At 43.1% G+C, this 27893-nt stretch overlaps 1 protein-coding gene across 2 annotated transcripts in view; it reads left to right on the top strand.

Moving 5' to 3' along the window:
- Nucleotides 1–22637, top strand: part of LOC112218674 (low-density lipoprotein receptor class A domain-containing protein 3) — a 135264-nt gene extending 112627 nt beyond the window's left edge. For both annotated transcript variants that reach the window (XM_024379688.2, XM_024379687.2), the window contains exons 5-6: nucleotides 18606–18999; nucleotides 19199–22637. In XM_024379688.2, coding sequence (XP_024235456.1) covers nucleotides 18606–18999; nucleotides 19199–19400 — 596 coding nt within the window. In that variant the 3' untranslated portion in view covers nucleotides 19401–22637. The remainder of the gene's footprint in view (nucleotides 1–18605; nucleotides 19000–19198) is intronic.
- Nucleotides 22638–27893: the final 5256 nt, after the last annotated feature.

The following is a 27893-nucleotide window of genomic DNA, read 5'->3' as shown; positions in this document are numbered from 1 at the left end:
TCGTTCCCTCTCTCTCCCTCTGTCGTTCCCTCTCTCTCCCTCTGTCGTTCCCTCTCTCTCTCTGTCGTTCCCTCTCTCTCTCTGTCGTTCCCTCTCTCTCTCTGTCGTTCCTCTCTCTCTCTGTCGTTCCCTCTCTCTCTCTGTCGTTCCCTCTCTCTCTCTGTCGTTCCCTCTCTCTCTCTGTCGTTCCCTCTCTCTCTCTGTCGTTCCCCTCTCTCTCTCTGTCGTTCCCTCTCTCTCTCTGTCGTTCCCTCTCTCTCTCTGTCGTTCCCTCTATCTCTCTGTCGTTCCCTCTCTCTCTCTGTCCTTCCCTCTCACTTCATTGATCCCTCCCTTTCTCTCTGTTTCTCGCTCATCCTCACTCCGTCTCTTATGCTAACCTTCTCTCTCTCTCTCTCTCTCTCTCTCGTTCTCTCTCTCTCTCTCTCTCTCTCTCTCTCTCTCTCTCTCCCTCTGTCGTTCCCTCTCTCTCTCTCTCTCTCTCTCTCTCCCTCTGTCGTTCCCTCTCTCTCTCTCTCTCTCTCTCTCTCTCTCTCTCTCTGTCTCTCAATTCCATTCAAAGGGCTTTATTGCCATGGAAAACATGTTTCTATTGCCAAATAAGGGAAATAAACAGTCAAAAATTAACAGTAAGCATTAAGCATCAAACATTTTAAAAGAATATAGACATTTCAAATGTTATATTATATTATATATACAGTATTGTAACAATGTGCAAATAGTATGAAAGTATGAAAGGGAAAATAAATTAACAGATAAATATAGGCTGTATTTACAATTGTGTTTGTGCTCCACTGGTTGCCGTTTTCTTGTGACAACAGGTCACACATCTTTCTGCTGTGGTGGCACACTGTGATATTTCACCTAATAGATATGAAAGTTTATCAGGATTGGATTTGTTTTCAAATTCTTTGTGGATCTGTATAATCTGAGGGAAATATGTGTCTCTAATATGGTCATACATTTGGCAGGAGGTTAGGAAGTTCAGCTTTGTTTCCACCTCATTTTGTGGTCAGTGTGCAAATAGCCTGTCTTCTCTTGAGAGCCAGGTCTGCCAATGGCGGCCTCTCTCACTAGCAAGGCTATGATCACAGTCTGTACTGTACATAGTCAAGGATGTTCTTAATGTTGGGTCAGTCACAGTGGTCAGGTATTCTACTAGTGTGGACTCTCTGTTTAGGGACAAATAACATTCCAGTTTACTCAGTTTTTTGTTGATTCTTCCCAATGTTTCAAGTAATAATCTTTTTGTTTTTGTTAGGTCTGATTGTGTTGCGGTCCTGGGGCTCTGTGGGGTCTTTTTGTGTTTGTGAGCAGAATCCCTGCACCAGCTGGCAGAGGGGACTCTTCTCCAGGTTAATCATTTTGTAGGTGAGGGCTTTGTTAGATTTTAAAATCACTTATGTTGAGGTGGTTGTAGAATTGAATTGATCTTTGCTGGATTTGGATAGATAGTGGGAATCGTGCATTCAATGTTTGGGGTTTTACGTTGTACACGGAGGAGGATTTTGCAGTATCAATTTGGTGTTTGTCCAATTTAGGGAATTTTTGTTTGGTCTCTCTCACTCTCTCTCCCTCCCCCCTCTCAGAACATATTCACAGGAGAGGTCACACATGAAGTGTGTTTTAGCGCAGCAGCAACAGGCATGGATGAGTAATGATGTGCTGGTGATAAGGAATGGCCCTGTCTGTCTGTCTGTCTGGAGAGAGAGAGGAGAGGAGAGGAGAGGAGAGGAGAGGAGAGGAGAGGAGAGGGAGAGGAGAGGAGAGGAGGAGAGGGAGAGGAGAGGAGAGGAGAGGAGTCAGTCCCTCAACCAATTTGCCCACCACATCAGTAATTTTTAATGGTGTTTTTCCCTCTCTTCACTGTTCCACAGACAGAGGATTGTGACAGTGAGTAGCTAACATACGTAAGAATGAACAGCATGGCCTCTACAACTTGTTTGTAGTTTCTCCTGCATTTATTGATTTCCCTCCATGTGGGAAGGGTTTAGTTAGTGAAGTTTGGACCAAGATGAAAGACGTGTTGGAATTCTGGAATTGTGTGTATTGTGTGTGCGGGTGGGTTTGAAGCCTGTTAGCCAGATGGCTGGTTCCTCTGTTTGTGCTGTGTTATACCCCGCACTCTGCTGGCGATATGGAGGGCTGCCCATAGGGTGAGAGGGGTCGACCATGGATGGGAGGAGTAGTCTTGTTTTGAGTTTGTAGGCCTGCAATGAGGGGAACCAGATTTTTCCAAATGTGGTGAAAAAATAGGAACAGCCTGCCACCTAGTGGTATGTCTCACCACTGCTCCACTCCACAGCATGGCCATTCTTTACTCTAGCTCCGGGATCGGCAACTCCAGTTCTCGGGGTCCGGAGTGGTGTCATTCTTTTTCCCCATGCCTAGAAAACATAGCTGATCAAACTAATTGCATTATAAACTGAAGATCATGATTATTGAAGTCAGGTGTTTGATGTGGGGCAAAAGTGTGAAACCAATCAGGCCTCTAAGAACTGGAGTTGCCCATCCCTGCTCTAGGTCCATACATGTTCATGTATGGAGCGGCCAGCTTGGTCAATGACTCCATCACTGCACCAACATCACACACCTCTCTCGTTGTTATGGCCATATCTATGGTAACCGGGCCACCGGATATAAGCTCTACAAGTTAAATATTGTTATTTTGTTGCTAATGTGAATATACTGCTGTCGTGTTTGTGCATTTAAGCAGAGAAGTGCAATTATACGCTATACCAGCACCTGTAACTATCAACCGCCACAAGGCGTGCCGCATCCTCCATGTAATGAGACAAACCAATCAACTGGAGACACCTTTTACAAGCAGTGGAATGTTTTAGCAGGAGACAATCCAGTTCCTTAATTTTTCTCTCTGTTGGAGAGTTCAGTCATGGCCAAAAATATTGGCACCCTTGCACTTTTTTCAAATAATGCACCATTTCTTCCAGAAAACTGTTGAAATGCTATCCACATATGTATCCACATATGTTTGTCTTTGTTTTGCAGTTACAAATAAAATAAAAAATGAACTAAATGTTAGCTTATTCCACAAAGAAATCCTAAAATGGCCCAGACAATATTATTTGCACCTTCTAGAAGTAGTTAAAAATCATTTGAGTTCAAGCAGGTGATTCTCTTTTACTTTGGAATTGAACTCACCTGTGGTGAGTTGAAGGTGCCTGCAATATATAAATCACTCATTCAACTAGTTTGAATAGAGAAAAGGACTCATTCTCCTGTTTTCTGTCACTGTGATGAGCATGGAGAAAAGAAAGAAAACCAGATAATTATCTGAGGAGGTCCGACACAAGATTGTAGCCAAGCGTGGACAATCTCAAGGCTGCAAGTCCATCACCAGAGACCTTGATGTTCCTGTTTCCACCGTACGTAATGTTACCAAGACGTTTAAGGCCCATACCACTGTAGCCAGCCACACTGGACGTGGCAGCAAGAGAGACCTTGATGTTCCTGTTTCCACCGTACGTAATGTTACCAAGACGTTTAAGGCCCATACCACTGTAGCCAGCCTCACTGGACGTGGCAGCAAGAGACCTTGATGTTCCTGTTTCCACCGTACGTAATGTTACCAAGACGTTTAAGGCCCATACCACTGTAGCCAGCCACACTGGACGTGGCAGCAAGAGAGACCTTGATGTTCCTGTTTCCACCGTACGTAATGTTACCAAGACGTTTAAGGCCCATACCACTGTAGCCAACCACACTGGACGTGGCAGCAAGACAGAACTTGACGGAAGATTGCAGTGAAGGATTGTTTAAATGGTGGAGAACGCACTTCAATCAACTGCCACACAGATTCAAGCTGACCTTCAGACACAAAGTACGGCAGTTTCAACTCATACATCTGTCACCAACTCAATGAAAGGGGGTTATATGGTAGGAGACCCAGGAGGACCCCACTGCAGAGAGTGAGACTGCAATTTGCCAAAACACACCTGAACATGTCAAAATCCTTCTGGGATAATGTCCTGTGGACAGATGAGACCAAATTAAAGCTTTTTGGTAAAGCACACCATCTCTAGGTTTACAGAAAACCAAATGAAGCCTTGAGAAAAAAGAACCTTTTCTACAGCCTAACATTGTGGAGGTTCAGTGGTGTTAGGGGTTGCTTTGCTGCCTCTAGCACTGGGTGTCTTGAACATTTCAATGGCATCATGAAATCAGGAGAATACCAAGGCATATTTGTAGAGCAATGTCGGACCCAGTGTCAGAAAGAAGGTCATGGGTCTTCCAGTAGGACAATGACCCCAAACACTCTTCAAAAAACACCCAGTAATGCTCAAGACAAAACACTGTACTGTTATGAAGTGGCCATCAATGAATCCAGATCTAAATCCCATGAAAAACTTGTGGAGAGATCTGAAAACAGCAGTTGGGAGAAGGCACCCTGCAAAAATGGGAGAACATGAGCAGTTTGGACAAGATGAGTGTCCAAACTGCCAGTACAGAGGTCCTGGACGATCATTTATGGCTGTAGTAAACGCTTCATTGCAGGGTTGTTGTTTTTTTACCAAAGGCTGTGTTACCAAATATTAAGTCTAGGGTGTCAATAATTTTGTCAATGCCATTTCTGTTTATTTTCTGATTTAGGGTATGTTCGTAAATTCAATCTGGAGTATCAAAGTGACCTCAGAGTACTTTCTGGGCATTCATAAATTCCGAGCGTTGTCAGATTCTCTGTCCGTAAATTCAGTGTTTGGCTCCCGGAGCGTTCATGGTGCACACTGGAGACTCTGGCCGAGGAGGAGTGTTGATCCGAGCGTTCTGACCTCACAACGGCAGTCAAGCAACCAAGCTAACATGCTAAGGTTGGCTAGCTTGCTCGCAACTTCCAGACAAAAATGAGAGATCACCTCACTCTGACCATTTTATTCAATGGGTGTTGAGAAATCCTAAAATTATCAGTTATTCTATGCTCTGGCACACTCACATGAGAATGCTCTGAAATCGGAATAGATAGCTAGAATGGATTTATGATCGTACCCTTAAATTGATATATTAAGTTCTGAATCATTATTTGTATAGATGCTGGTCTCCTCCCCTATAGTATAAGCAGGGAAAATGTCTCTATTCCTTTATTCCAGTATTCCCAGCTCTCTCTTTTCATTGATAGGCTTTATAAAGAGGGGCAATTAGGATGAGGTGCTACTTTTTTCTCTTTCTCTTTTATTTTCTTTCTCTCTCTATTCTCTCAATTCTCATTCATGTTTCTCATTAGAATACTCGCAGGCAGGTGTCTAATCAGGATAAAGGAATGTGCTTCAAAAAAGGCCCTGGTATCCCAGCAACCAACTGCAGTGTTCCATTGATGTGGCTGCATAGTTTGATACGATCAGACAAAGAAGAGTTTCAGGGCTGCTCGCTGTAACCACTGCATGTTCAATAGGCTATTATGTTACAATGTTGGCCCTCAGTTTGTTTGTCACTCAATACATCAGGCAGTCTCCAATACTGTGTCTCACTCTCCTGTCTGTGCTTCCTATCTATGCATCTGGTCCTTGAGTTAGAGAGAGATTAACTAGGTTACTTTATTTTCAGGCTTTGATTGTAGGTTTATGTGTCATACTGAAACCACCGTTGTGTTTCTGTCCGTGGTGTGTGAACGTGTGTTCTTACACACACACACACACACACACACACACACACACACACACACACACACACACACACACACACACACACACACAAAGGACCTACCTCCCACACCACCAACTCTCTGTTGAAATGACAAGAACACACTTGTGTCTCTCTCTCTGTGTGTTTCTCTGTGTCTCTCTGTGTGTCTCTCTCTCTCTGTGTGTTTCTCTCTCTGTGTGTTTCTCTGTGTCTCTCTGTGTGTCTCTCTGTGTGTCTCTCTCTCTGTGTGTTTCTCTGTGTCTCTCTGTGTGTCTCTCTCTCTCTGTGTGTTTCTCTGTGTCTCTCTGTGTGTCTCTCTGTGTGTCTCTCTGTGTGTCTCTCTCTCTCTCTCTCTCTCTTTCTCTCTCTCTCTCTCTCTCAAAATTAAATAAAATGTGCTTTATTGGCATGACGTAACAATGTACATATTGCCAAAGCTTACTTTGGAGATTTACAATATTAACATAATTAATAATAATAATACATATTGCCAATTGGACAACAGTAACAACAATAACCAAGGGTCAAAATAACCATAAATTGAACAACAACAGTAAGCATAGAGGACGTTCAGGTTGGTTGGTTGGTCTCTCTCTCTCTCTCTCTCTCAATTGTCAATGTTAATTTAAGGGACTTTATTGGCATGGGAATCATATGTGTACATTGCCAAAACAAGTGAAATAGATAAACAAAAGTGAAATAAATAATAAAAAATGATCAGAAAAACATTACACTCACAAAAGTTCCAAAAGAATAAAGACATTTAAAATGTTATACTATGTCTATATACCGTGTTGTAATGATGTGCAAATAAATGAACATAAATATAGGTCGTATTTACAGTGGTGTTTGTTCTTCACTGGTTGCCCTTTTCTTGTGGCAAAAGGTCACAAATCTTGCTGTAATTGTACACTGTGGTATTTCACCAAATAGACATGGGAGTTTATCAAAATTGGATTTGATTTCAAATTCTTTGTGGGTCTGTGTAATCTGAGGGAAATATGTGTCTCTAATATGGTCATACGTTTGGCAGGAGGTTTGGAAGTTTCCACCTGATTTTGTGGGCAGTGTTCAAATAGCCTGTCTTCTCTTGAGAGCCAGGTTTGCCTTCAGGTGCCTTTCTCAATAGAAAGGATATGCTCACTGAGTCAGTCACAGTGGTCAGGTATTCTGCCATTGTGTATTCTCTGTTTAGGGCCAAATAGCATTCTAGTTTGCTCAGTTTTTTTGTAAATTCATTCCAATGTGTCAAGTAATTATCTTTTTGTTTTGATTTGGTTGGGTCTAATTGTGTTGCTGTCCTGGGGCTCTGTTGGGTCTATTTGTGAACAGAGCCCCAGGACCAGCTTGCTTAGGAGGCTCCTCTCCGGGTCCCTTTCTCTGTAGGTGATTGCGTTGTTATAGAATGTTTGGGAATTGCTTCTTTTTAGGTAGTTATGCAATTTAACCTTTTCACTTGTACCAACAAACGGGTGTGATCAATTCTACAGTGGTCCCTGTAGCGTACGTAATTTAGAACGGACAGTTTCGATTGACACAACAGTCAGCGTTCGAGCTGGCCACACTGTTTTCAGAAACTATTTACACAAACACACTCCGTACCACGTTTTGTCCTGAATGTGACCAGTTTATTTTTGGATGCAATGTTCAGACATTCACAGACGTAGCAAACATCCAAACCGAAAAATGTAGGCTACATTTGTCGTAGCGCTAACTGAAGAAAGATTGACGTAACACAAGCAGTCATATTTTTATAACTCTCGGCTGACAGAAACTACGATATAAATTAGCTAATAGCAAGTACTATTTATAATTAATCACATCATGGGTGAGCTCACCATTGATCGAAATAATTGAGTAAAAGACTTTCTACAAATCGGAAGTAATCCAAAGATGAGAAGTTTATGCGAGGCCATGTTTGTGTTTTGCATCAACCTAAGATAATAAGAGGAGACACGATGAGTTTGGCCTGTTTATAGTATGCATGTTGAAGGGGGTGTGTCGTCTACCATCATTCACTTCCCTTCATTCACTTCCGGAAGTTTACCCGAAAGTGGAGTGAATCATTCCTTCATCTCATTATAACAACTTTGGTCAGACAGACATTTACGTGACACCCAGAATGCAATTGTATAATGTCAACAAACATGGTGCCACACACACAGTTGAAGTCGGAAGTTTACATACACTTAGGTTGGAGTCATTAAAACGCATTTTTCAACCACTCCACAACATTCTTGTTGACAAACTATAGTTTTGGCAACTTGGATAGGACATCTACTTTGTGCATGACACAAGTAATTTTTCCAACAATTGTTTACAGACAGATTATTTCACATTATAATTCACTGTATCACAATTCCAATGGGTCAGAAGTTTACATACACTAATTTGACTGCCTTTAAACAGTTTGGAAAATTCCAGAAAAGGATGTCATGCTTTAGAAGCTTCTGATAGGCTAATTGACATCATTTGAGTCAATTGAAGGTGTACCTGTGGATGTATTTCAAGTCCTACCTTCAAACAGTGCCTCTTTGCTTGACATCATGGGAAAATCAAAAGAAATCAGCCAAGACCTCAGAAAAAGAATTAATGGTTCATCTTTGGGAGCAATTTCCAAACACTTGAAGGTACCACGTTCATCTGTGCAAACAATAGTACGCAAGTATAAACACCATGGGACCACGCAGCCATCATACCGCTCAGGAAGGAGACGCGTTCTGTCTCCTAGGGATGAACGTACTTTGGTGCGAAAAGTGCAAATCAATCCTAGAACAACAGCAAAGAACCTTGTGAAGATGCTGGAGGAAACAGGTACAAAAGTATCTACAGTATATCCACAGTAAAACGAGTCCTATATCGGCATAATCTGAAAGGCCGCTCAGCAAGGAAGAAGCCACTGCTCCAGAACCGGCATAAAAAAGCCAGACTACGGTTTACAACTGCACATGGGGACAAAGATTGTACTTTTTGGAGCAATATCCTCTGGTCTGATGAAACAGAAATAGAACTGTTTGGCCATAATGACCATCATTATGTTTGGAGGAAAAAGGGGAGGCTTGCAAGCCAAAGAACACCATCCCAACCGTGAAGCACAGGGGTGGAAGCATCATGTTGTGGGGGTGCTTTGCTGCAGGAGAGACTGGTGCATTTCACAAAGTAGATGGCATCATGGAGGAAGAAAAATTATGTGTATATATTAAAGCAACATCTCAAGACATTCAGGAAGTTAAAACTTGGTCGCAAATGGGTCTTCCAAATGTACAATGACAGCAAGCATACTTCCAAAGTTGTGGCAAAATGGCTTAAGGACAGCAAAGTCAAGGTATTGGAGTGGCAATCACAAAGCCCTGACCTCAATCCTATAGAAAATATGTGGGCAAAACTGAAGAAGCATGTGCGAGCAAGGAGGCCTACAAACCTGTTTCAATTACACTAGCTCTGTCAAGGAGGAATGGGCCAAATTCACCCAACTTATTGTGGGAAGCTTGTGGAAGGCTACCCAAAACGTTTGACCCAAGTTAAACAATTTAAAGGGAATGCTAACAAATACTGATTGAGTGTATGTAAACTTCTGACCCACTGGGAATGTGATGAAAGAAATAAAAGCTGAAATAAATCATTCTTTCTACTATTATTCTGACATTTCACATTCTTAAAATAAAGTAGTGATCCTAACTGGCATAAAACAGGGAATTTTTACTAGGATTAAATGTCAGGAATTGTGAAAAACTGAGTTTAAATGTATTTGGCTAAGGTGTATGTAAACTTCCGACTTCAACTGTAGCTGGCAAATAGCTTAACATTAGCTCATTATAATCAGTACATCCTTCAAAAACGTTTTTTACACACATTATATGTGTCCATTACAATCTATGCAAGAATCGGAATGCATTATCTGTCACCAGTACTACAAAATGTGAATAAAACGGTAAACACGATATACAGAAAGTCAGGAACTTACTTTTGATAGGAACGCACACATTTCCAAAGCTATTATTTGTAAAGAAAACAAGTGCAAGACTGCGCAAATGTCTGCATACTTGATCTGCTCAAACATTGGTGAAGTGTGTTGGCTCTCTTGGAAGAGAGAAGTTTGTCCGGCTCAGTAAAGCCACAAACATAAATTGTCCGCAATGCTGAAATGGGCTACTTCTATGTGAATTAATGAGGCGGAACACACCTCAATTCAAACTATTGTTAGAATTCACAACTTGTTGGAAAGTCATTTGAAATAGACAAGTTGAAACATAGCCTATAGATAATTAGCAGGCAGCGCGTGTTAACTGTCCTGTTGCGTAATAATCCCATTTTCGACAGTGAGGGCATTCTGACATCACTTGTATAAAACAACTCACGCTGGGGCAACCGTTAGAGATATTTTGAACTCACATAGGAAAAAGTTAACAGCTCTTTTCTGTATTTTGACATTTAGCGGGTTTCGTCCTAATTCTGTTCTGCATGCATTATTTGGTGTTTTACGTTGTAAACTGAGGATTTTTTGAGTCTCAATTTGGTAGTGGCCCATTTTGTGAATTATTGGTTGGTGAGTGGACCCCAGATCTCACAAGCATGGAGGGCAATGGGTTCTGTAACTGATTTAAAGTATTTTTAGCCAGATCATAATTAGTATGTTGAATTTTATGTTCCTTTTGATGGCATAGAAGACCCTTCTTGCCTTGTTTTTCAGATCGTTCACAGCTTTGTGGAAGTTACCTGTGGTGCTGATGTTTAGGCCAAGGTATGTAACGTTTTTTGTGTGCTCTAGGGCAACGGTGTCTAGATGGAATTTGTATTTGTGATCCTAGCAACTGGACATTTTTTGGAACACCATTATTTTTGTCTTACATAGATTTATCGTCAGGGCCCAGGTCTGACAGAATTCATTCAGAAGATCTAGGTGCTGCTGTAGGCCCGCCTTGGTTGGGGACAGAAGCACCAGATCATCAGCAAACAGTAGACATTTGACTTCAGATTCTAGTAGGGTGAGGCCTGGTGCTACAGACTGTTCTAGTGCCCTCGCCAATTCATTGATGTATATGTTGAAGAGGGTGGTGCTTAACCTGCAACCCTGTCTCACCCCTCAGCCCTGTGAAAAGAAATGTGTGTTTTTTGCCAATTTTGACCGCACACTTGTTGTTTGTGTACATGGATTCTAGAATGTTGTAGGTTTTTCCCCCAACACCACTTTCCATCAATTTGTATAGCAAACTCTCATGACAAATTAAGTTGAAAGCTTTTTTGAAGTCAACAAAGCTAGAGAAGACTTTGTCTTTTGGTTGGTTTGTTTGTCAATTAGGGTGTGCAGGGTGAATACGTGTTCTGTCATACGGTACTTTGGTAAAAAGACAATCTGACATTTGCTCAGTACATTATTTTCACTGAGGAAATGTCAGAGTCTGCTGTTAATGATAATGCAGAGTATTTTCCCAAGGTTGCTGTTGACGCATATCCCCCGGTAGTTATTGGGGTCAAATCTGTCTCCACTTTTGTAGATTGGGGTGATCAGTCCTTGGTTCCAAATATTGGGGAAGATGCCAGAGCTGAGGATGGAGTTAAAGAGTTTAATTTGTGGTCTGTATATTTTATCGTTTAATTTAGGATACCATCGACCCCACAGGCCTTTTTGGGTTGGAGGGTTTTTTATTTTGTCCTGTAGTTTTTTTCAATGTAATTGGAGAATCCAATTGGTTCTGGTAGTCTATAATAATTGATTCTAAGATGTGTATTTAACTCATGTATATGTTTTTGCTGTTTGTTCTTTGTTATAGAGACAAAAAGATTGGAGAAGTGGTTTATCCATACATCTCCATTTTGGATAGATTACTCTTCACGTTGTTGTTTGTTTAGAATAGTAAAAGCTTTGTGTTTCATAGTGTTGTTTTTCTGTGGTTTACACCCGGACAATCACGGTAGGTGTGAGAAGAGCATGTTGAGCATCTGATACATACCTCTTGGGTTGTAGGATGGGGCTTGGGCGGGTGTAGTAGTGGCGGTTGGGCCTGTTGCTCTGCTCACGGCCTGGGAATATGTCCTGCTGTCATGTTGAGGTCCTTGCCGCAGGGGCTGGGGGCATGGATCTCTCTCTCTCAATTCAGTTCAATTCAAGGGCTTTATTGGCATGGGAAACTTATGTTAACATTGCCAAAGCAAGTGAAGTAGATAATAAACAAAAGTGAAATAAAAAATACAAATTAACAGTAAACATTACACTCACAGAAGTTCCAAAAGAATAAAGACATTTCAAAGGTCATATTATGTCTATATACAGTGTTGTAACGATGTGCAATAGTTAAAGTACAAAAGGGAAAATAGATAAAGATAAATATGGGTTGTATTTACAATGGTGTTTGTTCTTCACTGGTTGCCCTTTTCTTGTGGGAACAGGTCACAAATCTTGCTGCTGCGATGTTTCACTCATTAGATATGGGAGTTTTACCAAAATTGGGTTTGTTTTCGAATTCTTTGTGGATCTGTTTAATCTGATGGAAAGATGTCTCTCTAATATGGTCATACATTTGGCAGGAGATTAGGAAGGGCAGCTCAGTTTCCACCTCATTTTGTGGGCAGTGTGCACATAGCCTGTCTTCTCTTGAGAGCCAGGTCTGCCTACGGCGGCCTTTCTCAATAGCAAGGTTCACTGAGTCTGTACATAGTCAAAGCCTCTCTCTGCTGCAGGAGGGAAATAGGGTTTACAATGGCATGACTACCTCCTGCAATCCCTCCCTCTCCGTCTTTCTCCTACACTGTCTCTATACTTTATCAATCTCTCTGTCTTTCTCCTACACTGTCTCTATACTTGATCAATCTCTCTGTCTTTCTCTTACACTGTCCTCTATACTTGATCAATCTCTCTGTCTTTCTCCTACACTGTCTCTATACTTTATCAATCTCTCTGTCTTTCTCTTACACTGTCCTCTATACTTGATCAATCTCTCTGTCTTTCTCCTACACTGTCTCTATACTTGATCAATCTCTCTGTCTTTCTCCTACACTGTCTCTATACTTGATCAATCTCTCTGTCTTTCTCCTACACTGTCTCTATACTTTATCAATCTCTCTGTCTTTCTCCTACACTGTCTCTATACTTGATCAATCTCTCTGTCTTTCTCTTACACTGTCTCTATACTTGATCAATCTCTCTGTCTTTCTCCTACACTGTCTCTATACTTGATCAATCTCTCTGTCTTTCTCCTACACTGTCTCTATACTTGATCAATCTCTCTATTTTCATCTTGTATTTCTCCCTGGCTCTCCTTCCTGTCTCTCACTCTCACATTATCTTTATCTATATTTCTTTCTATTTCTATAACTGCCCCTCTCTCTGTCCATATCTGTCTTAATCCTTCTCTCTCCTCCTGTTGGTCTCTATCTGACCTTTCTCCCTATAATTCTCTCCTTCCACAGCACAGCTAATTAGATGGATGCAGACAGCAGATAATGGGATGAGCGATAGAGAGAGAGGGAAAAATCATGGAGGAGAAAAGGGAGAGAGAGAGAGAGGGAAACATCATGGAGGAGAAAAGGGAGAGAGAGAGAGGGAAACAGCATGGAGGAGAAATGGGAGAGAGAGGGGGAAACAGCATGGAGGAGAAATGGGGAGAGAGAGAGGGAAACAGCATGGAGGAGAAATGGAGAGAGAGGGGGAAACAGCATGGAGGAGAAATGGGAGAGAGAGAGAGGAAACAGCATGGAGGAGAAATGGGAGAGAGAGGGGGAAACAGCATGGAGGAGAAATGGGGAGAGAGAGAGGGGGAAACAGCATGGAGGAGAAATGGGAGAGAGAGGGGGAAACAGCATGGAGGAGAAATGGGAGAGAGAGAGAGGGGGAAACAGCATGGAGGAGAAATGGGAGAGAGAGGGGGCAACAGCATGGAGGAGAAATGGCATGGAGGAGAAAGAGGGGCAACAGCATGGAGGAGAAATGGGAGAGAGAGAGGGGAAAACAGCATGGAGGAGAAATGGGAGAGAGAGGGGGAAACAGCATGGCGGAGAAAAGGGAGAGAGGGAAACAGCATGGGGAGAAACAGCATGGAGGGGAAACAGCATGGAGGAGAAAAGAGAGAGGGGGAAACAGCATGGAGGAGAAATGGGAGAGAGAGGGGGAAACAGCATGGAGGAGAAATGGGGAGAGAGGGGGAAACAGCATGGAGGAGAAAAGGAGAGAGAGAGAGAGGGGGAAACAGCATGGAGGAGAAATGGGAGAGAGAGAGAGGGGGAAACAGCATGGAGGAGAAAAGGGAGAGAGAGAGAGGGAAACAGCATGGAGGAGAAATGGGAGAGAGAGAGAGGAGGAAACAGCATGGAGGAGAAAAGGGAGAGAGAGAGAGGGAAAGAGCATGGAGGAGAAAAGGAGAAAAGAGAGAGAGGGAAACAGCATGGAGGAGAAAATGGAGGGAAATGGGAGAGAGAGAGAGAGGGAAACAGCATGGAGGAGAAAAGGGAGAGAGAGAGAGAGGGAAACAGCATGGAGGAGAAATGGGAGAGAGAGATGGCTGTATATTGTATTGAGTGTATAATATACACTGAGTGTACTAAACATTAAGAACACCTGCGTTTTCCATGACATAGACTGACCAGGTGAATCCAGCTGAAAGCTATGATCCCTTATTGATGTCAGTGTAGATGAAGGAGAGGAGACAGGTTAAATAAGGATTTTTAAGCCTTGAGAAAATTGAGACTGTGAGATTGTGTATGTGGGCCCTTCAGAGGGTGAATGGGCAAGACAAAGATTGAAGTGCCTTTGAACAGGGTATGGTAGTAGGTGCCAGGCCACCGGTTTGCGTCAAGATCTGCAACGCTGCTTGTTTTTTTTTACGCTCAACAGTTTCCCGTGTGTATTAAGAATGGTCCATCACCTGAGGACGTCCAGCCATCAAGACACAACTGTGGGAAGCATTGGAGTCAACATGGGCCACCGTTCCTGTGGTACGCTTTTGACACCTTGTAGAGTCCATCCCCTGACGGATTGAGGCTGTTTTAAGGTGGGAGTATAGAGCACTGAGAGTATAGAGAGACTGCTAGAGGTGATGATGTCATCTGGGAAGGGGAAAAGCTACCCTGTTAGTGGTAGCACAACTCCTTCCTTTGTGTGAAGAATTTCACGGTATGTAAGGGTTTAAAACACAAGCAAGAGGCTTGGAGCAATCATACACACAGCGGGGGGTAGAGACAAGGCACTACCTCCTTAGACACTACCTCCTTCCCCTGACAGCTAGGGAATTGCTGTAGAGTAAAAAATAAACCACCTCTTTCTCTCCCTTTTCTGTCTCTCTCTCTTTCTCTCCCTTTTCTGTCTCTCTCTCTTTCTCTCGCTCTCGTGACGAGTTTGTAAAACCCAGCAGGCATTCCAGTTAGGCCCTCTATTGCTAAAATCCCCAAATCCCCACCAGTTGTTTATGCAGGGGCATTATGAGTTCTCTTTGTCTGTGAACTCTGTGAAAGAGGCCATTGAGACCTGGCGGGCGGGACTGGTGGCAGCGGTGGGATCCTTTTATCCGTTTTTTTACGAGGTAATTACTGTAATAATTTCTCTTTGTTTTGGACCTCTCTCTGCAGAGCTCGGTGCATAATGAATGGAACCAGTGAACTGAGGAAAAGAACAGCCAGGTCCGAGTAAATGAGCATAGTTCTAAGAGAGAAAACAAACCCATAGTCCTCCTCTCTCTCTTACTCTCACTCTCACTCTCTCTCACACACACACACACAGTTTACCATCCATACAGCTGGAGATACTGTTTATGCAAGCTTTGTCCTCTGTTACAGTAGCTGAAGTGCTTTGAGAGGCTAGTTAAGGACCATATCACCTCCACCCTACCTCACACCCTAGATCCACTACAATTCACATTGTAATTCGCAATCCCCGGCAGATCCAAGGACAATGCAATCGCCATTGCACTGCATACTGGCCTATCCCATCTGGACAAGAGAAATACCTATGTACGAATGCTCTTTATCGACTACAGCTCAGCCTTAAACACCATAGTGTCCTCCAAACTCATCACTAAGCTCAGGGCCCTGGGTGGGAACCCCGCCCTTTGCAACTGGATCTTTGACTTCCTGATGGGCCGACCCCAAGTGGTTCTAGGTAGGCAACACCACCTCCGCCACGCTGATCCTCAAGACGGTGGCCCCACAGTGGCAGCACACTTAGCCCCGTTCTGTACTCTCTGTTCACCCATGACTGCGTGGCCATGCACGTCTCCAACTCAATCATCAAGTTTTCAGACGACACACCAGTGGCAGGCCTACAGGCAGTGGTGTCAGGAAAATAACCTCTCCCTCAACGACAACAAAACGAAAGAGCTGATTGTGGACTTCAGGAGACAGCAGAGAGAGTGCACCCCTATCCACATCGACGGGACCACAGTAGAGAAGGTCAAAAGATTTAAGTTCCTGGACGTGAACTGGTCCCTTCACACAGACAGCGTGGTGAAGAAGGAGCAACAGCACCTCTTCAACCTCTGGAGGCTTGGCCCCTAAGACCCTCACAGAATTCTACACATTCCCCAATTTAGAGCATCCTGTCGGGCTGTTCACCGCCTGGTACGACAATTACACTGTCCGCAACCACAGGGCTCTCCAGAGGGTGGTGCAGTCACCCCAACGCATCAGTCGGGGCAGACTGCCTGCCCTTCAGGACATCTACAGCTCCCGGTGTCACAGGAAGGCCAAGAAGATCATCAAGTACCTCAGCCACCCAAGCCACATCCTTTTCACCACCCTACCAGCTAGAAGGCAGAGACAGAACGGGTGTCTTCATCATCTTCAAACAGTCACCACTTGTCTTAGTCACTGTTCTAGCCGGCTACCACCCGGTACTCTATCCTGCTACCATATGTATGGTACGTAGTCATTGAACACTGGTCACTTTAATAATGTTACATACTGTTTTTCTCTATTTATATGTATATTCTGTATTCTGGTCATTGAACACTGGTCACTTTAATAGTGTTTACATACAAAACACACCATTTATATGTACTGTATATCTACAGTATCTGCAGGGCCACTGAAAACCATAAACACTTACCGAGCCAGATGAAGCTGATATAGCAGATCAACGAGAGATCCACGTGAGAAAGCCTTTAAAACTCCTACAACAAGACACTTCCCCCTCTAAAGTCTACCCCTACAGTTGTAAATCAAATCCAAATCAAAGTTTATTGGTTGCGTACACATATTTGCAGATGTTATCGCAGGTGCAGTGAAATGCTTGGCTCCAACAGTGCAGTAATACCTATCAATAATAATACATCAAAAAAGACAGATTCCAGAAAAATTAAGAAATAACAGAATGAGCAATATCAGAGACCGAAATATAAATATACACTGATCAAAAATATAAATGCCACATGTAAAGAGTTGGTCCCGTGTTTCATTAGCTGAAATAAAAGATCCCAAAAATGTTCCAAATGCACAAATTTGTTTACATCCCTGTTAGTGAGCATTTTTCCTTTGCCAAGATAATCCATCCACCTGACAGGTGTGGCATATCAAGAAGCTGATTAAACAGCATGATCTGTATGGTCTGCATACTCACCAGACATGTCACCCATTGAGGCTGCTTGATATGCTCTGGATCGACGTGTACGACATCGTGTTCCAGTTCCCACCAATATCCAGCAACTTCGCACAGCCATTAAAGAGAAGTGGGACAACATTCTACATGTCACTATTAACAGCCTGATCAGTGCAACTCAAAAGAGATGTGTGGCACTGCATAAGGCAAATAATGGTCACACCAGATACTGAATGGTTTTCTGATCCACAAATCTACTTTTTTTAAGGTATATGGAGTAGGTAGAATCTCAACCTGAGAAAACAACATTACAAAACCACCTTGCCTCTCAAAGCCAGGTAGAGTTCAGACAACTCTGTCAAAGCCTGACAGATTTGAAAGTAAGTAGCAATCAGCACATTCTGTGTAGGCTACTGACGTTGCTTAATTTCATTTGCTGTACAGATGCAGACTATCGTAAAAGAGGTGCTCCTACTTCTACAGTTGTAATCAGGCTTTGAATTACATATCCAATCTTTTGAGTGCAATAGAAGCAATGTGCTGGGCTAATATGGATATTTCCTAAATGTAGAGGGGTGTTCTCAATTGTAATGGGATTGGCTATAGCACCCTTATAGACCCCAGTAATCCTACTCCTTAATGTCTTGTTCAGACTGTGATAGAAATGTATCAGCCTTACTGGGACTGGTCTTGATTCTCATCTAGCCAGACAATGTGATTTCTTCTCTCTGCCTCAGAGCAGTAATCCGCAAAACCAAAGCAGCATTACGCCACTCCAAATATGGGTCCCATACCAGTCAGTCCTAATATGGATACCGAACCCGTCAATCGTAATAAGATTCTGTACCGGTAAGTCCTAATATGGATGCCTTACCGGGCTCCTATCTCACCCTCAGCAGCTGATTTGAAATTCTCAGCCAGTAATATCAGAGGAATTGTTTAAGTGCCATTCCTTCCACTCATCTGGAATAATAAGGCACAGTGCTCCTTATTAGTGTGGCAACTCCCTCTGTTCCGTTTTTGACCACCAACTATTCACTTTCTCATCCTGAGCTGTGAGTTCCTAAGTTACTCTCTCTGGTGTGTGTGTGTGTGTGTGTGTGTGTGTGTGTGTGTGTGTGTGTGTGTGTGTGTGTGTGTGTGTGTGTGTGTGTGTGTGTGTGTGTGTGTGTGTGTGTGTGTGTGTGTGTGTTGCCCTCTCCACTACAGCAGTAATCAGAGTTTCCCTGTAGTGTTGCTTTCTGTTTTCATCTCAGGATACTGTAAGTTCCTGAACTCTAGAAAGTTTTTTGCTTCTCTAATTTGTTCCTTAGATCTAGATCTTGCTCTCCTCTCCACTGGGAACAACTGAAATCCCTCAACAATTATGAATGTGACATTATAATATTAAACATGACAGTAGCATAAAACTTAACCATTCTTATTCTATTCTCCCTCCTTCTTCCAGAAGCTCCAGGCCAGGACTTTGTAACCCTGGACTACCGCAACTACCCTAGCATCACCTACGCAGTCATCGGCAGCGCTGTCATCTTTGTCCTGGTGGTGGCGCTGTTGGCCTTGGTTCTGCACCACCAGAGGAAGCGCAGCGTGCTGCTGCCCCGGGAGGTTCGGTCCTCCTACCACCACCACCACCACCAGCCCCTGCTGCTATCCCGCGTGGTCATCCTGGACCGGGGACACATCCACCCAGCTGGCCCTGGCCTCTCCCCCACCTCCCCGTCTGCAGAAGCCCAGTTCAGTGCAGGTTCACAAGGGCTACAGATGCTGTCTAGGACCCTCTACCCTGCTGACATGTCCATGGACACACCACCCTCCTACTCCCAGGCCGTGCTGGATGTCAGGTAGACATACAGTAAATGTACTGTACTGGAGCGAGTAGCGTGAGGCTAATCATTTTGCCAACTGTAGCTTTCCCTATTTAAATGTGTTTTTTGGATTAATCTGCCTCAACTTGATTTCAGAATACATCGGAGCAACATTTGTTCATTTATGTGTGTGCTTCTTCCTGTATTTATTTTTCCTTCTCCATCATGCCTCCAGCCGGCCTCCCTGGTTTGACCTTCCCCCGCCTCCCTACCTCCCAGACGGGGATCTGCCGTCAGAAGGAGAGCTGCCCCAGTACGAAGCCCCCACAGAGCCCTCCACTCAGCCCAGCACACGTCTCTCTGAGCCCTCCACACCCAGAACTGTGGCCCCAGGCTTGTCCTGGCCTAGCTTCAGTGCCAGAGAAGAGTCGGACTAGCTGTAGTCCTCCTCTGATGACTGCATGTACATAGGACCACAATACCCAGCCTCAGGGCTGTGGAAGGCTGAAGAGAGAGGAGCTGTTCAATTTGGGAAGACCCAATGGATTGTCCTGCCTAATGTGAGAATGAGAGACAAGGCTCTAGTCTACCGATAACTACAACTGACTGACTAAGGCACTTGGAATGATTGCTATTATATGCTGGCACCCTCTGCTGGAAATTTCTCTACATATCCCCTGACTGGGTTGCTCACTTATTCAATCAATCAATCATCAGTCAGTTGCATTTCATCTGTGGCTATATAGTGCTTTTTATAAATGAATTTCTCAGTGTGCTTAACAACTTCAAGGCTCTAAACTTCCGAAGACAAAATAAAAACTACCACAGCCTCCCAACACTATGCATCTCCTGTTGGACTGGTGAAGACCCTGGTTGGTGCGAGATCCTGTAGCTTGGTTGTGTTGACTGGATGGATGGTCAACCTTTATAGTACAGTCATGCATTAACAATGTAGTAGGACTCACAGTAACTAACATTGTTTGTGGTACTCATAAAGGGTCAAATGTCACATGGTGTTACAGTAGCAGATGTATATGCTGTGCAAACATAGTGAAAGAGATACAGGGTCAGATCTGTAATGTTACAATTTAGCACATTAGGACAACCAGCTAGCCACAGAAACATGTGGGTAGTGGACACATGGATATGGGGCACGTTTTCCTCCCATCCATATTGCATAATGCTGGTTCTCTTCAATCTCTGTTCTCATTGGCCATCTCTTTCATTTCATAGGGATAACTGTATTTCTTTGTCATAGAGCACTTATCATGATGGCTGGGTTTACAAGTAATTCATGTTTTGCCATGAACTCAAATGGAAGTATTATTTGAGGAAGATAACGTTTGGATAAAAAATTATCCTACTAAGGTCCTAGAGCAAGTTAGTTTTCAGGGTATCTGGACCTTTTCAAAGCACTCAAATATAAGTTTAACGACTTTGTCTACTGTCCCACTCAGGGTCTAGTTTGACAAAAGTTTATTGAGGACATGTTCTATTGCCAATGAGGACAGTCCATATTGGTTTGTTTTGATATTTTATCTGTTCATATCTGACTCTTTGGCAGAGAGGAGAAGAATGTTCAGATTGAACTTCTCGTCTGACTAGTGTTTTCATGTTTATTAATGTTACACTTCTGCCTGAGAGCACAAGACAAACATTTTGGCGGGGAAGAGAAAGTTACATTTAAGGATTCATTTTCATTAGTGCATAAAGAGGAAGTGTAGAAATACATCAGTAGTAGCTTTGTCAGGAAAACAAATGACGAGAACATCCCCACAGCTAGAATATCTAACCATAGAGAGTACAAGACCCTTCCACTTGGTACCTTGGAACACAAATGTGTAGATTGAAATAAGCATTTGGGATCCTCCTCAAGTTAAAAACATCATTCAAGTCAGTGCACTAATTACAGAAGCTGTTCAATTGGCTCTTATGTAGTCACTGAACAAAAAGATCAGCCTTGTTCTCCTTGGTTCTATAATGATGTGTTACTGACTGTACCATGTACCACCTACCTCCATGTTTTTCCTGACAAACTGAAATTGTTGATAGTCACATAAATGGTTGGTCAGAGTATTGGTGTATTTCAATCAATGCGATATGTCAATCAGAAAAGTTTTTTTGCTCCACGAATGACATTTAGATACATTCATTATATACAGTTTTGACTCCATACATATTAACATGTTAACCCTTTGTAGTGCTTATTTAAACAGAATTGTATGAGATCAATGTCCTTACTGGTTGTTGAGGTAAATCAAATTAAATCACATTTTATTTGTCACATGCGCCTTACCATGAAATGTTTACTTACAAGCCCTTAACCAACAATGCAGTTTTAAGAAAAATAAGAGTTAAGGAAATATTTACTAAAATAAACATGTGTAAATAAAGTTAGACAAGCATTTTTGTATGGAGCTCTAGAAGTGACTACCTACAGTGCCTTGGTTCAAATGTCTCTCTTACTGTATTTCTTTGATTCATACTCGACGATAGGATAGGATCCCAACTGACTCATAGGATCCCAACTGACTCATAGGATCCCAACTGACTCATAGGATCCCAACTGACTCATAGGATCCCAACTGACTCATAGGATCCCAACTGACTCATAGGATCCCAAATGCTCTAACTGCCATTCCTATTATGCAGATTATTTTCTGAATTTGCACCATAGCTATCTGACCGATTCAATTGACACCCAATAATGTTTGTTTGGATAAAGAAGAAAATGACACTTTTTTTTATTTTTATAAGTGTCCCAATTCATTGTTTAGAAATGTGTAAATTGCATGGAAGACTGTCATTGTCTCTCTGCCCCTGTCTGTCTGCCCACCCGCCCGCCCAGTAACTAGTATTATTCATTGACTGACTAGTGAAATGTCTATCTGAAGGATCTGTAATGTATTGTGGTTGTTGTGTCATTTCATTTCAGAACTTGTCAAGGGTTTCATGTGACCATGTATGTAGAGAGAGAGAGAGAGATATATTTATTTAAAAGCAGCATATTTAGACTTTAAACTAATATAATAATATTTAACTATGAAACGTGTTACTTTGGATGGTACCTGTGTCTTTTGTCCATATCCCCAGCAGTCATCAGGCTGGTGGCATTATTAAACAACATGGAAACCAAAGATTATCACTCATCATCCCCATAAAACCCAGAAGATAAGCCTTTACTCTCCAAAGTCCTATCCAAAAACAGTGTTGTGCCTCGTTTTGTTTCAGATACCTAGCTGACTAGAGAATGAAGAGTAGTATTACTCTTATACAAAGGGGGAAATCCTGTTCATCACTAGATAACTGGAGAATGATACTCAGTCTCAGGATGAATCTGCTCACAGCTGGGTTTTATTCACTAGGAAGCATCAGAAGCAAACAGGCTGAAACGGGGATGACTACCTGAAATTGTCCAATAAAAAGTGTTTTTCTTTTTTCGTTGCAAAACGTTTTGCACTAATGAATAAAGTCCTGGTCTGTTGCGTTTCAGTTACAACACACTGTTACACTTTTCACGTCACTATATCCGTTTGGTTTGTGACAGTGATTACTGATTTGTTGTTCCACCCTGTTGGATACTTGTTTCGTGTTTATCATTTATTAATGTCACCACCTTTTTGTTTGTAATGAAATATATTCTGTACATTGAAAGTAATATAAAGTGTTTCTGATTCAAAGATGTGTCAAGGGTTTTTCTCATAAAATTCACTTTGTTTCCCGTCATAATCTATGTCAATTGTAAATATTGTTTTATTTCACATGGTTGTGCCTGGGATTCAGTTCACTTATCCTACCACCAGATGTCCCTCTTTCCATACAATTGGCCTGGGTTAGAGATGACCAACTTGTCTGAAGTCTACTGTTGTGTGGGCAGGTTTGTGCTAACTCTCCCTATAGGCTCTCATTAAACTGGAGACAAACATGAGATGAACGCTTAGCTCATACAACTCTTATTAAAACATGATTTTCCTCTGTTTTATACTTCCACACTGAAAATGCAAAAATTATAATGTAGGAGCTATCATTTCAGTTTTGGTCAGATGGGGTTTTGGCCTGCCTGGAGACGTTACCAGGCGGTAATTAGTTAGACCAATAAGAAGATACAAACCTCTCTGCCAATAAAATATAGTTTTCAGTGTTCCCCTCTCCATTTACATCACTCCCAGACCGTCCTTGCAAAATGTTTGCTTGAGAAATTGCTCTTTGCAAACAAGCTATTTGTTTCTTTCTGACCATTTTAACTGAAAACAATCACTTTTTTTTTAAATGATTGTTAAATATGCCTCTTGGAGGGAACGCAACATCCTGTTACATCTCAACTCACCGTGGAGTAACAAAATGTGTGGTCGTAGGTGCGGGGAAGGACAAAGGCAGAGAAAAATACTGTTTACAGGGAATTGATTATTCCTTAAAGCGGTAAAGTGGGGAAAACGGGCTGGACGGAACCAAAGCAAAGAAAGTAAAGAGTCCCCTCTCCTACTTTACCTGCCTACCCACTACTTACCTAACATTTAGAACCACCTGGCGCGCTAACCAAAATAAAGGGGGTGGTCCTCCCAGGTCTTACCTAGTGTACATAGGCAGATTAAATACAACAGGTTATGTATGCCCGCAGGCCTCTTGCCTAAACAATACAAGGTGAGTTCCCCTTCCCCACCTGGGAACAAATTAAATAATCATTTACGTGAACAATTTCAATAACCAAAAACACTAAGTCCTATTGACATACCTCTGAAGGAGCGGCTACAAAATAATAGCAACAAAACTTTCACTAACCAACACAGAACATAAAAAGAAGCTCTCCTCCCTGTTGGAGGAACACTGGCTTTTATCAAGCTGGAGTTGGTAATTTGCGAGAAGGCTGTTTCCCCTTACGAGAGGGAGGGCCAGAGCTCAAATCAGCTGCTTTAGGATTCCATGAAGCCATTTCCTGAAACACACACATATACAAACCCACAACACAGAAACTGGGGAACGTAACGATGATCAAATGTATTTTAGTATGTCTATGCTTTGATCGATATCAGGGCACAAGAAGAAAAGCATCAAATATTTGTCAAGGGTTTGAATTTGAAGAAAAAATGGATGAAATCGTAAAGTCATAGAGAAAGGGTATATTGCCTTTGGGCCGGTCACCCATTCCTCCTTATTAAGGTATTATTTGAACACCCAGGCCCCCCACCTTGCCTTCCTCATCCCTCTTTCCCCATCACATTATGACACAACAGATAGCATCATAACATCTTTGAATCAGGCTGTCCCTAGTCTTCTATTTCCCCCACTCCCTGGCTCCCCTTCTCTACCCTCTCACCCCTTTCTGTCCCCCTCTCCCCTTTGTCCTGGTGTCTAACTCTTTGTCGCCCTCTCCCTTCTCTCACCCTCTGCCTCTCTCTCCCCTCTACCCAAACACTGATGGCGGGGTACCCTGTTTGCGTAGCCCCAACCCAGCCACACAAGCCTTAATTAAAGGACTTCTCTCTCTCTCTCACACACTCTCTCTCGCTCTCTCTCTCTCTGTCCTGTGTCTCCATCTCTGCTAGGACCTTGCAATCTGTAGATCAGGGTTAGGCAGACCAGGCCTAGCAGACAGCTGGTGTGGAGGAGAGCAGCCATCCAATAGCTACCCAGGGAAATGAGAGGCGGCGTGGCAACACACAGAGACACAGATGAAGTGTTGATTCAGTGTGGCCCGTGATCTGGAGTTGATGACCTTCATTGAGTCCCCAAGGAAATGAAAGCAAGCCCATAACTCAGATTTAATGGCCCGGGGTATGATGGCGGAGCTGGGGTTGGTTGGGTGATGGAGGTGGTGTGCTGGGGGGTGGGGGGTGATGATAGTGGTGGTGGTGGTAGTGTGATGATGGTGGTAGTGATTGTGGTGGTAGTGATGATGGTGGTGGAAATGATTGTGGTGGTGGTGGTGGTAGTGTGATGATGGTGGTGGTGATTATTGTGGTGGTGGTGGTAGTGTGATGATGGTGGTAGTGATGATGGTGGTGGTAATGATTGTGGTGGTGGTGGTAGTGAGTGTGATGGTGGTGGTAATGATGATGGTGGTGGTAATGATTGTGGGGGTGGTAGTGTGATGATGGTGGTAGTGATGATGGTGGTGGTAATGATTGTGGTGGTGGTAGTGTGATGATGGTGGTGGTAATGATTGTGGTGGTGGTAGTGTGATGATGGTGGTGGTAAATATGGTGGTAGTGTTGATGATGGTGGTAATTATGGTGGTAGTGATGATGGTGGTGGTAATGATTGTGGTGGTGGTAGTGTGATGATGGTGGTGGTAAGTGTGGTGGTAGTGATGGTGGTGGTGGTAATGATTGTGGTGGTGGTGGTAGTGTGATGATGGTGGTAGTGATGATGGTGGTGGTAATGATTGTGGTGGTGGTGGTAGTGTGATGATGGTGGTGGTAATGATGGTGGTAGTGATGGTGGTGGTGGTAGTGTGATGATGGTGGTGGTAATGATTGTGGTGGTGGTAGTGTGATGATGGTGGTGGTAATGATTGTGGTGGTGGTGGTAGTGTGATGATGGTGGTAGTGATGATGGTGGTGGTAATGATTGTGGTGGTGGTAGTGTGATGATGGTGGTGGTAATTGTGGTGGTAGTGATGGTGGTGGTGGTAATGATTGTGGTGGTGGTGGTAGTGTGATGATGGTGGTAGTGATGATGGTGGTGGTAATGATTGTGGTGGTGGTAGTGTGATGATGGTGGTGGTAATGATTGTGGCGGTGGTGGTAGTGTGATGATGGTGGTGGTAATGATGGTGGTGGTAGTGATGGTGGTGGTGGTAATGATTGTGGTGGTGGTGGTAGTGTGATGATGGTGGTGGTAATGATTGTGGTGGTGGTAGTGTGATGATGGTGGTGGTAATGATTGTGGTGGTGGTAGTGTAATGATGGTGGTGGTAATTGTGGTGGTAGTGATGATGGTGCTGGTAAGGATTGTGGTGGTGGTAGTGTGATGATGGTGGTGGTAATGATTGTGGTGGTGGTAGTGTGATGATGGTGGTGGTAATTGTGGTGGTAGTGATGATGGTGCTGGTAAGGATTGTGGTGGTGGTAGTGTGATGATGCATCTACTATAATAAGTTGGCAGGTTGACAGGATAAATAGCTAAGAGGCAAGGGCTTCCTCGCTCCTGGACTCTCCTTTGTGTTACATTACCACCGCCCATGGCTGTTGGATGCACTACAAGTGTGATGCAGCTGGTTGATGCCCCATTTCCTTTCAAATAATTGGAAAAATGCATTATTGAGTCATGAGACTCTAGTAGTTCCATCTCATGATTACAAAATAATTTACATACAGTAAATACCAACAAATGATCTCAAAATTCTCTCTATTCTGTTCTCACACATTAAGATAGTAATGTGTTCATCCCCCAGAGGCTGTGATTGCACCACCCAAAACATACATCAACAATAAATACACTATAAAACGACACAGACACTAAAAGCAGCATCATGTATAAATATAAAGTGTTCATGTTAAAAAGAGTCATAGCATAAGGTAAGAAGTATTGGCCGTTTGTTCTCACACACACACTCTTCTTCCCACTCACTTACACTCTCAAAAACAGCCCACAGTCTTCTACTGGGCTGCCCATCCATAGCTCCAGTGAACTGGACATAAGACTGTGTTTTCTCATGTAAATGTAGTGATTGTGGAGGGGAAAGAGGGTGTGCTGTTAGCGTGGTGCAGCTCTGATGGGCTTCGCTGAGGGCTTGGCGAGCTAGACCCTTATCAGATGAAGAGCAGGCCTCTGAGGGAGGGAGGGGGGGGACTAGGAGACTGGGAGAGGGGAGAATAGAACAGCTGGCGGACTCACGCGTGCAACCCCAAAACACACAGAGCTCAGACACACTGAGCACGGTGGGAAAGCCCAACGCTAAGAAGGCCACAAACTCATACAGTCTCGTATTATTATCAGCCACCGGACAGCAAGGCTAAGCCCACACACACCACAATCCCAAAATAACAAGCTCAATCACACACATTAGAGTAGACACAATCATACACTGACACACACCAGCATCAAGCTCAGCCATCAACCTGCATGCCTCAGTAGACACACACATGATTACACACATCAGACGTGTTAATCACATACACACATACTGTATACAAACACACGCACACTCACATTGAAAACACACACAGGAACACACACAGACAGATTTGTTTTGTTTTTCCAGTCTAAGTGCCAGGGTCTCACACAGAGCAGATCAGTAGCCAGACCACTGTTCTATTTGTTTCAGAGTTATGGAAAACACCCAGACAGCCAAAAGTGGTGTTATCAGCATTCACCCATTTTCACAGACTGGGATTGTAGAAAACAAGCCTGAGTTGCCACTGTTAGATCTTGTTTAAAGATCTGTGCCTTGCTCCAGTCTAATCCAGAGTGTTAAGGCTCTGTGTGTATGTATGGGTCCAGTTAGCTGTGTTTGCTCTGGTCTATCTGAGAGTTCCAGGCCACTGACAGGACCTTAATACAGTATCTCCCTATGGCAGTTTCTCCTGGCTTAATTGTGTTTTATTGCATCCTGGCCAGAGCCGTTGGTTTTATGTGTGTGTGTTAGTGTAAAATAACAAAGCTCCACAAGCTATAGGTGGGTCTCTGTACCAATAGGTTTGGGATCTAATACAATCCTACTCTATTTTGTGTAAAGTGGATGACCCAAGACTACCTACTGAAGGAAGAAGAGGGCTACTGTTCTGTGTCAATGACAGTACAACTGCTACCTCCCTTCATCATTCACTTGTCATCTACACATTGCAGGTGTCAATCCTCATCATCAATAAAGTCTTGGTCATTTGTTTTAAAAGTATTTAATACATACCATTCAAATACACATTCATTTATACACCATATTTCCTGTTTGAGAAAATGTCATTCCTAAAACCCAAATGTCAGTGCAGCAC

The sequence above is a fragment of the Oncorhynchus tshawytscha genome, linkage group LG19, assembly GCF_018296145.1.
Source record: "Oncorhynchus tshawytscha isolate Ot180627B linkage group LG19, Otsh_v2.0, whole genome shotgun sequence".
Classification (NCBI taxonomy): domain Eukaryota; kingdom Metazoa; phylum Chordata; class Actinopteri; order Salmoniformes; family Salmonidae; genus Oncorhynchus; species Oncorhynchus tshawytscha.
This window is presented reverse-complemented; position numbering and strand designations above follow the sequence as displayed.